Source organism: Lytechinus pictus, chromosome 8 (genome assembly GCF_037042905.1).
Source record: "Lytechinus pictus isolate F3 Inbred chromosome 8, Lp3.0, whole genome shotgun sequence".
NCBI lineage: Eukaryota > Metazoa > Echinodermata > Echinoidea > Temnopleuroida > Toxopneustidae > Lytechinus > Lytechinus pictus.
In genome coordinates, this window is record NC_087252.1 from 17,850,685 (window position 1) to 17,861,349 (window position 10,665).

At 34.7% G+C, this 10,665-nt stretch overlaps 1 protein-coding gene across 1 annotated transcript; it reads left to right on the forward strand.

Annotated features, from left to right (window-relative positions):
- The first annotated feature begins 4,334 nt into the window (after positions 1-4,334).
- On the forward strand, positions 4,335-10,298 carry LOC135155083 (E3 ubiquitin-protein ligase TRIM33-like). Its single transcript, XM_064103683.1, has one exon. The coding sequence runs from the start codon at positions 4,441-4,443 to the stop codon at positions 6,307-6,309; it is 1,869 nt and encodes a 622-aa protein (XP_063959753.1). The 5' UTR covers positions 4,335-4,440; the 3' UTR covers positions 6,310-10,298.
- The last annotated feature ends 367 nt before the right edge of the window (positions 10,299-10,665 follow it).

Consider the following 10,665-nt stretch of genomic DNA (forward strand, 5'->3'; position numbering starts at 1 on the left):
GTTGGACGCTGATCTCTCGAATACGTAAATAATGTAATTAACGTAATATAATGTGAACTTGGTAAATGATCATTCAAATCAAAGGAACGTAAATTGTAGGATAATCGCTGAAAGTGTGGAAGATAAATGAGTGGCCATGGATGGTAAAAAAAGAAGAAAAAAAAACAGAACAATGGACGGGGGACAAGGAAAAAGAATAAGATACAAATAGCGATAAGGAAAAGACAAATAAGAAATAAGGAAAAGGGAGTAGGGGAAAGGGGTCGGTTGGAGGTGGGATCTGTATGATTATCAAGTAATCGAAGAGGTTTGTTGTGAGTAGGGGGCAAGTAGTGATTTCTTAACTTTAAATTTAAATATACCTATACTTAAGCTCTCTCTCGTATTCAGGGGAAGGGAATTCAAAAATTTGGGGGCAGTAAATACAAAAGTGTTCTGTGTAAGTGCTGTACGAGTCCTTGGCAGGTGATACAAATTGATTTGTCAAGTTGGGTAATGGTGAATTTCATTATTGACTCGAAATATGTTGTTAAAAATGGAGGGCAACCCTTGGTTGTTATACTGATACATGAGAATCGCAAGATTCAATCGATAAATATCGTAAATTTTTTAAATATTATTTGAGTGAAAAAGACCGTCTGTATGGTGTCTACAATCAACCTGACATATGATCCGCATAACTTTTTTTTGTAAGAGTAATACTTTATTTACCATATATGTTGCACTGTTTCCCCAGGCGAGTATTTCGTAATTCAAGTGGGGTAAAACTAATGTTGAATATAAAGATTTAAGAATGTTAGGGGGGAATACCCATTTGAGCTTGTTTATTACACCAACATTTCTAGATATCACCTTACATATATTATTAATGTGATATTTTCATGAAAGTTTGTCATCAGTGAATGTACCAAAAAATTTCGTTGTAGTTACCTGTTGTAATTGTATGTTATCTATTAGAATTGGATAAGGTAGTTCATTAAATGTGTTGCTAAATAACATGAAATTAGTTTTCTCTAGATTTAGGGATAATTTGTTGGTCTTAACCCATGTTGACACTAAGTTTAATTCGGAGTTGACTATCTGATAAAGAGTTTCTATGTTTGTGAGTGAAAGAAAAAGATTGGTGTCATCTGCATACATAATAAATGAAAATAAGTCCGAGGATCTGTTAAAGTCGTGGATATAAGGTATGAAAAGCAGCGGGCCAAGTATGGAACCCTGAGGGACACCGCAGTTAATATTTCTCAATTGTGACATATGATTTTCAATGCAAACTTATTGTTGGCGTTCGTGTAAATAATTACGGAACCAATCTAAGACAATGCCTCTGATACCATAATGTGACAGTTTATATAAAAAAATTTGGTGGTCTATTGCGTCGAACGCTTTAAAAAAATCTAAAAACATTCCTATCGTATGGGATCCTTTGTCAAAAGAGTTAGCTACTTTGTTGATTAGGGACAAGATAGCATGAGATGTATTATGATGTTTTCTAAAACCAAACTGACAGCCAGTTAGAATTTCGTTATTATTCAAAAAGTCAATTGTGCGTGAAAAGACTATCTTTTCTAATATTTTTGAAAAAGTTGATAATAATGACATGGGTCTGTAGTTTGATATTAAAAGAGGATCACCTTTAAAAAAAATCGGTATTATCTTGGCTAATTTCATTTTATTTGGAAAAACACCTGTTCTCAAAGACAAATTACATATATAAGTAAAAGGTTCAATAATACAAGAAATAATCTTTTTCGTTATGGCATTATCAAAACCGTCATGTCCACAACTCCGTTTGCTATGTAAATTATTAACTATATCAAGAGTTTCATTCTCATCCACCGGGACAAAAAACATAGAATTCGGGTTAGGATAAGGTAAATATTCATGAAAACTTTTGTTACTCTCTGGTATCTTACTAGCTGAATTTGGGCAAATCTCTACAAAAAAGTTTGAAAGTGATCGGAAATTTCTTGTACATTATCAATAATTTTATTGTCGATTTGTATCTTAGATACATAATTTTTCTTTTCATGTTTATTCAATACTTCATTTATAATTTTCCATGTATTGCTTGCGTTTTTTTTTACATTTCGTGAACTGGCAAGAATTTTTTTTCTCTCTTCGTAATAGCCCTGTCAGTGTGTTTTTTTAATTTAAATATCTTGATTTATTATTCACAGTTGGCTTTGCTTTATATTTCAGATAAAGATTATTTTTCCTATTTTTACATCTGAGTAAGCTAGTTGTGATCCATGGAGATCTGGGGCTTCTTTTCTACTACGCTGATTATATTGTCTTACCGGGAGACATTCATTAAATAAATTAGTCAATTTATCCATAAAATCGTCACAAACAATGATTTACTTCAATCATATCATAAATATCACCCCAGTCTAGTTCATCAAGTATATCTTTGAATGCGTTAATATTGCCCTCAGAAAAAATCGTGTGTATATTTTAGAAGGTTGTTGAGTCTGTTGTAGAATTGGGAAATTTGCAAATATTGGGAAGTGATCCGTGATATCAGAGATGACCACTCCAGCGTATGGAAAAGGATGCATATTGGTAAATATGTTGTTTATAAGAGTGGAGGAGTGTTCCGAAATACGAGTTGGTTTAGATATAAGTGGAATAAATGATGACGTAAGGAATGTTCCATAGAACTCCTGAACAAAGGAATCAGAATCATATTTCAGTAGACTAGCATTGAAATCATCTTGATTACCATCTTGATCCCATTTACAAATATCAATCTGTAAACTAACTGGGAAATGTGGGAACAGGTAAAACCCACATGGGTCCCATATGCGTATATTACCATCTTGAGACTTGAGCCCATTTAGAAATGCCCATCTATAACGCAACTGGGATATATGAAAACAGATAAACCCATATAGGTCTCATATGCGCTTTACCATCTTGAGCCCATTTAGAAATGCCCATCTATAACGCAACTGGGATATATGAAAACAGATAAACCCATATAGGTCTCATATGCGCTTTACCATCTTGATCCCATTTAGAAATACCCATTTGTAACCCAACTGGGAAATATGGGAATAGATAGAACCAACATGGGTCCCATATGCCTATTACCATCTTGATCCCATTTAGAAATACCCATTTGTAACCCAACTGGGATATATGGGCACAGATAGAACCCACATGGGTCCCATAAATTACAATATTTACCCTATTTAGAAATGCCCATCTGTAACCCAACTCGGATATTTGGGCACAGATGAAACCAACATGGGTACCGTATGGTTTGCACACCTGGGCCCCGTGTAGCAATACCCATGTGTTTTCAAAATGGGATTTATTTGGGGAATAAGGGCCCATATGGGACCCAAATGGGACCCAGATGTCCGATATAAAAAAGGCATAAGCGACCAAGATACTTTGCTGCCTGGGTACTGGCGCGTGGTGGCGCGCAGCCGCTCCAAAATATTGAATATTACGGGCCAAAAAAAAAAAATTCGTCACGCCAAATTCAATTTTGGGCGCCGTTACGCGGCCACTATGCGCCAGTTGGGAGGTAATTTGAGTCAATGCTCGCCACTGGCACCTTGGCCACACTAGGCGCCACAACAACTTTGTATTGGCGCGAACTGGCGCCGGATAAGTGGACTCCTAGCATAAGCGAAACTTTAAAATAGCTCAACCATAACTTAAAGGCTGATGATGCTAACGTGATATGTTTCATGTGAACCTCCCTTTAGGGAGGTTCACATTATACAAGCTATGCTTTTGAGTGAATCTCCCATTTCTACAAATACCTTTTTTTATATTTAGATTATATGTTATAATTTGTCTACAAAATACACCATATTTTGTTTATATATCTATATGTTAATTATCATTGATGTTGTTGAATATGATTATAATGACAATGATTTGTTTCGTAAATATTTGTTATAAATTTTTGAAAATGATTTGTATAAATATTTATGTCATTTTTGTTGGAAATAAATCTGAATCTGGATGGGGTGCCCTGCTCCATGGAGAAATAGGCTTTATACTTTGTTCTTCCATTCTCAATCTTTTTATTATTATTATTATTTCAGATTTCGTGTTATCTTGACAACTCTATATAACCACTTCAATATACATGTATTGATATTTATTTTATTTTTTCTTATTTATTTGTCTTTTTTTTTACCACAGGCGACATCATGATACAGATAGCTATGTTCTAGTGAGAAGGTCGACTACGAAAGCATATCCGGGTTTTTTTTTTTTTTTTTTTTTTTTTTTTGGCTTATTCAGAGCTGTCTTCTCATGTAGCCTACCACTAAAGTTTAAAGACAAATTAAGTAACACAATTTTTTTTTTCGAAATTACTTTATCATTCTGTTGATCATATATAATATATACGCAAGTGTTACATATTTGCGAGATAATTTTAGTTTTCTGCTGAAGAAAAAAGAAACAATAATTATGGCGACACTTGAGCATACCGTTTCGCGCGGTTTACAGTGTCCAGTTTGTTTGAGTTTGCTAAATGATCCAAAACAACTATCATGTACACATACGTTTTGTCAAAAATGTATCCGAGATATTCTAGCGTGCTCTTTACAGAATAATACTTTAACTTGTCCATTATGTAGAATCGAAACAAATGTCGTGGATGGAAATGTTGCCAATATTAAAACTAATGTACCTGTTAAGTCACTTGTTGATGATGTCAGGAATAGTAAACAGCTCTGTGAAATGTGTGACGAGCAATCAAGAGCCGCACACTTCTGTTGCGATTGTGGTAAGAACATGTGTAACGCTTGTCTGCAAGCTCACAACAACTGGAAACCACATCTTAATCACAAAGTAGTGAGCGTTGAAGACATAAGAGAGGGTAGGGTAGTCTTAAAGAAAAAGGTTTACTGTCAAGAAGAAGTACACACTTCAGGGGAGTATGAATGCACTGATGTGTGCACGACATGTAAGAAACTCATTTGTATGAGATGTCGCATGCTCTACCACGAGAAAAAGGGCCACAAAGTGGAAGATTTAAGAGAGTACGATTCGTCTTTCAAGAAGAGCTCTGGATTACTTCAGGGTCAAGGAAAGACAAAAGTTACAACAGTGAAGAATCATATGACGTGTATTGATAATCAAATCAAACGTGTCCATGATCACATTGATGCGGAAAATGTGAAGCTTGACATGCTTTGTGAAGAAGCTATCAAGAAAATAAAAGAGAGGAATGCTACCTTGAAAAAGCAACTAGAAGATCAGAGAGAAGAATTATGCAAGAGTTTAGATAATATGAAAATTGATGATGAGAGGTTGGTCAAAAGTATTGAGAGTGCGAGTGAATTGGTGGGTAATAGTTTAAAGGCCCCACTAGAAGGAGATGTTGTAGCTATTCATGATTCATTGTCTAGTGAATTAAAGAATGTACTAGATAGGGATGATCCAAAAGAAAAGGTTGCTATTGGTGTAGGTGATCATGCAGAGGAACTGACGTTTACACCAAGCTGCGATCCTGATACATTATCAATGGGGATACTGAGGTTTGTGAAATGTGAGCCGGAGTGCAATGTAAAACTCTCAAAGCAAGATAGTATGAATGGCATGGCGGCTACAAAGACTGGTATGATGGCGGTTGGATCTAAATCTGGAGAAATTGAAATATTTTCCACTAATGGTCAGCTAAAACAGACAGTCATTAAAGCTGCAAAAATAATTGAGGTAGGATTCCTCTCTGATGGTCGTTATGTTGTACGTGATGCACATAATAAGATATCACTTTATACTTTAGATGAAGAGAAGCAGGGTGTAACATTCGATACTCTAGGTAAGAGTGAAGGTGGGACAGGTGGTCTCACTGTAGACAGCAATGATCTGATCTATGTTAGCTACAGGAATGCTAAGAAGATCCAAGTATTTTCACCATCCGGTGGGAAGGCTCTCAGGGAGATACCATGCGACGGGTATGAACTTGGACAAATCACAAGTTATGGCGATTCGTTGATCGTTAATCGGTTTGGAAATCAGATAACACTTATTGATAACAAGGGTAATCTCATGCATAAATTATCAAGCCTTTTCGAAAATTACGACTGTGCTGGTGTGAGTAAAGACAATACAATCCTGATTGCCTCTGTAAGATACGAGGAAGGTCTGCTTAATATCGATGAGTATACCGGTGAGCTGAAACACATCAAGACTCTCATCTCTGATTACAAGATTGAGAAACCGAAAAGAAACTGGTATTACATTCGCCAGTTCCAGTCAGGGGAGATAGCTTTCTGTACACCGGACAGGCTCTACATATTTAATCTCGTTACGAGTGAAGTTACCTCGTAAGAATATACTTTTTCGAAGCCTATAAACAAAGCTAATCTAGGGGGTGCTTTCATTCCCCCCCCCCCCTCGACATTTTCGCGATATATCCACTGCGCGGAAAAGTGACATCGCCGCTCCCTGACTTTTTGCTTTCGAGTGTCCCGAAACTTTGTAAAGCCCTGGCCCGCGGTTACGAAATTACCCAACATAATGTAAATGTAAATGTATAATCATAACTTTTCATAGATTATCGAACTACATGTAGAAGTAGATGCTTTCCCAATATTAAAAAAAAAATGGTTGGTGTCTTTGAACACATCATACTGTTTTTCCCTATGGGGGAACTCGCCCCGTCTAACCGGTGAACTTGTCCATGGGTGGGGCAGGTTCGCCCTGCAGCGAACATTTTCTTTACTGTTATGTTTGGATCGGTAATTATAATTTAGAAGGAAAGCGTAATGAAGAAACTTTGGAGAAGGTTATACAGTTCAAAATCACAGGGTATTTAATCATCAATAATCAGCTACAGTTTGCAATTCGAAGTACATGAAGATTTAGATATAACAGGAGACGATGAATATAACAATTTCGAAGTATAAGATTAATATTCTGAAATTGAAATAATATTGGATGGACGTCTTGAAGTCAGTCAATCTATATGGATGAGTGTGGGTGTAGTATTCTATATCTAATAATCAAGAAGTCTTATTTATATAATTAGTTTTGGGGGTGTAACTATTTAAGGTGGGAGTGATCTAAACTTGATCTGACCGGTCTACAGGTAATATCAAACTTTCTCTAAGGAGTGTAAGGAGTGTGGTAATGCACTGTGCAAGTGACTGGGGCTCGAAGTGTGAGTCATACTTCTTCGAACTTTTGTTCCTTGAAGTTAGCTAACGTCACAGAGCGTTGGTCATTTAGGGTCAAGGTTTAGGAGTTAAATGGAATTAGGGGGTTTATAAATTTTTAGATGACATTGGGGGAGTGAACGTGAATGACTGAAAGGATAACAGGAAGTTAAATACATACTACATTAACATCCCCTTTCTTTGGAAAATGAGGCTCTTCTCCTCATTTGGAAAAAAAAATCTACAAATAGATTCCTAAGGTTATTTTGAAAAGTGAGTGAAACCACAATAGTGTATCTTTGATTGTCCACTGAACTTCCACTCTCGCTCTCATACTTACTAGTAACACTAAAGAGGATTAAACTTATTCTTGATCTTAACTGAATTCAACTTATAGATATAACACATTGAATACATTCACAAAACATATAAAAGAAAGAATCTATCAATATTGATACTATTTATATTAATTGGTGCAGACTTATTATCCACTATGAAACAATCAGCAAATATTATTAAATTAATGTTCATTAACTACATAGTACAAACTTCTTCAAATTAAACGGTGAAGAATACAGATTAATTTCAGCCAATCCTATTGTGTTACTCTATCTCTAACACTGAATTATTTCAAGGAATAACAGTAATAACAAGAAAAAAATGTTTGCTATATAAATCTTAGCATCTGATCAACATGATAATTGGCGGAAAGTTAAACAGGTGCGCCCTCGAAATGACAGTCTCTCTATGTTAGGAAGGCCTTTATGTACTTCAAATGAAGCAATCAACATAGAACTCAATCATTACTGTTATACATGTATCTAAGTAAAATTGCAAGAGAAATTACATTCATTTTATTAAGTTATTTTCTCTTTAAGGATATTCCTAGCATAGAATGATTAAGAATATTCCAAAATGTCTCAGTAAAGCTCTATGGTAAGTCTTTGTTAGGCCTACATCAATTATAATGAGTACTGAATAATTGCTGTTATTTCAGGAATGTCCCAAGACAATAAAGCCAACATGCAGTGAAAAGGACAATATGATTAGCTATTTTGTTTACATTGTTAATTTCACTGAGGTCAGTCAAGAATGTTCTGAAATTAGACTGCTCTAGAAATTGGCAGAATGTTCTTTTTGTAGACAATACTTGAAGCTTCCAGAATAGTGAATGATTTGTATATGAGCTGGCAGTTTCTTCAAGGACATCATCACATCACATCAGACCGGAACTCCGAGTTTCACACCAGACTTTATGTCAGAGCTTAGTTTATTTCCGATTGGAACGAACATAACATCAATGAACTGTTTGCAGTTACTTTGAGAGAGGAATTCTCAGTTCTCATCGAGATCATCAACCTGTTTTAATGAACGCTTTTCAACCCATGGATTGCTGAAATGACTGTAAATCATCATCAACATCGTTTTCACAGACATTTCAACTAGTTACAGTGAATTTTTGTTATTCATCGTGCTTTAACATCAATTTCATCATCGCCATCATTATGAACTTTAATTAAAGGAATCTTCGCCAAATGACTTGGATTTTATTTGGATATACTATCATAACTTTGGATTGCACATCTGACACTTCCAAGAGATGTAAGATCAATATTGGTTTATGTTTTGTTAGTTTATGATTGTTATATTTCCTGTAATAAAAAAAAGGGAAATCAAATTTAAAACTAAATTTTCATTTTTATTTGTTGCAGTATCGTAACATTACTATCATCCCTATCCTGTAGGAGAATATATTTCATATTCATGTTATAAAATAAAAAAATAAACAAGTACTTTCAAACCTGTTAGATATCATCATATGACAAGTATAAATTCAAACTTATCTTGGTAATCAACCTTGCAATGATGAATATTTGTTTAATAAATGTACTATGATAAACTGTACATCCTGCAGTGCTTTGTCTCATGTAAGTCTGGTTAAAAATAAAATAGCAATAAGATCCAACGACAACATAACATGGTGGAGAACCCGGGAAATTTTGAAGTGACCGATATAAGACATTATGCGAGCAAATTTGGAGTGGAACTCATACAGAGTAGGATGATTTAGTTAGTAAACCTATTGTTTATATACTTCAGAATTTGAAGTGGAAATAGATGCACATCTCCCTAAGATATGAGAATGCCCGCAGCTCGAAAAAATTGTTGATATATACATGTATGATTTATTGTGGAGTATCACTTAGTTGTAACATATCATAATGTATACACTGTCAAAAATGAAGTGCTAATAATTTAGCACTTACAGTGCTTGTATAGTTACTGCACTACGAGTGCTGATTTTCTCGTTTAAATTGAACTAGGAAATTAGCACTCGTAGTGCAGTCACTATACAAACACTGTTAGTGGTAAATTAGCACTTCATTTTTTACAGTGTACTGATACTGTTCTGAGACATCTCAAATTGCCCAAATCTTATTGAAGAAATAGTGTAATTGTATTTTGTTAGAACAAAATATTATTTTATAAGAACATCTTGTTGCCGATTATTAATCAAGCATTTCATTGATTGCCATAAAAATATGAAATATTTTAATTCAAATTCATTTAGGTTTATTAAGGTAAACTTTGATATAACTAAAGTTATCTTTGTGTAATATTTTTCAGGCTATGTTACTTTATGTTTAGTAGATATACGTTGATGTAGATAGTAATCATTGCTTATGTAGAGTGTTAAGGGAAATTATAGTTCAGTAGAAGGTAAATGAACAAGTTTCACAAATATTATTTTGTTTTATATGAATTGTTATTGCTGACTCTATTGGACCATTATATCAATATTGTTTTTAAACAAATGTGGGAAAGCCACATTTTCTAACAAAAGGGGATGTTATGTGATGATAAGACATATCTCACATATTCAATAATATATCAGTACATAATCAATACTTTTACAAGAAGTATAACAGGAAACTTATAATCAATTCCAACTTTCTTAAGAAAGAATTACTCATTCTTCTTCCAGCTAAACTTCTGACGCACACACATTTCATGGGTTTTTTTTCACTATATTTCATGTTCTCCCTAAAAGGTCAACTCCCCAATTCAGAGTAAAGAGATTGTTTTGGTCAAGCGTCCAAGGTTGACCAACACCTGTTTGGTTGTAGAGAGTCCATGACTAGACAGGCGTAACTACGGGGGGGGGGGGCATGGGGGCACGTGCCCCTCCCCCCCCCCCAATCGGCTGAAAAAAAAACGGGGAAAAGGAGAACAAGAGGGAGAAAGAAAGAAAACGTTGTGGGGGATGAAGAAATTATTGTATATTATATTATACTATGCTATGTTATATATTACATTATATTATATGACATAAGAAATATTTGTCATAACTTAATGAAACATAATTTGCCTAGGGCCTATGTGTTCATCAATCCTGGTGCTCGCATTGTCTGTATATTTCCTGTTATAATAAAACATCCGGTTTTCAAATCAATTATAGGCCTATAGTTCCTGTTATTGTTTTATGTAGTGGCATGATATTATGCTTCTTTTTCATGATTACCTAAAG

Excerpts from the sequence above, each read along its gene's own strand:
- LOC135155083 (XM_064103683.1), top strand. The coding sequence starts at position 4,441 with ATGGCGACACTTGAGCATACCGTTTCGCGCGGTTTACAGTGTCCAGTT.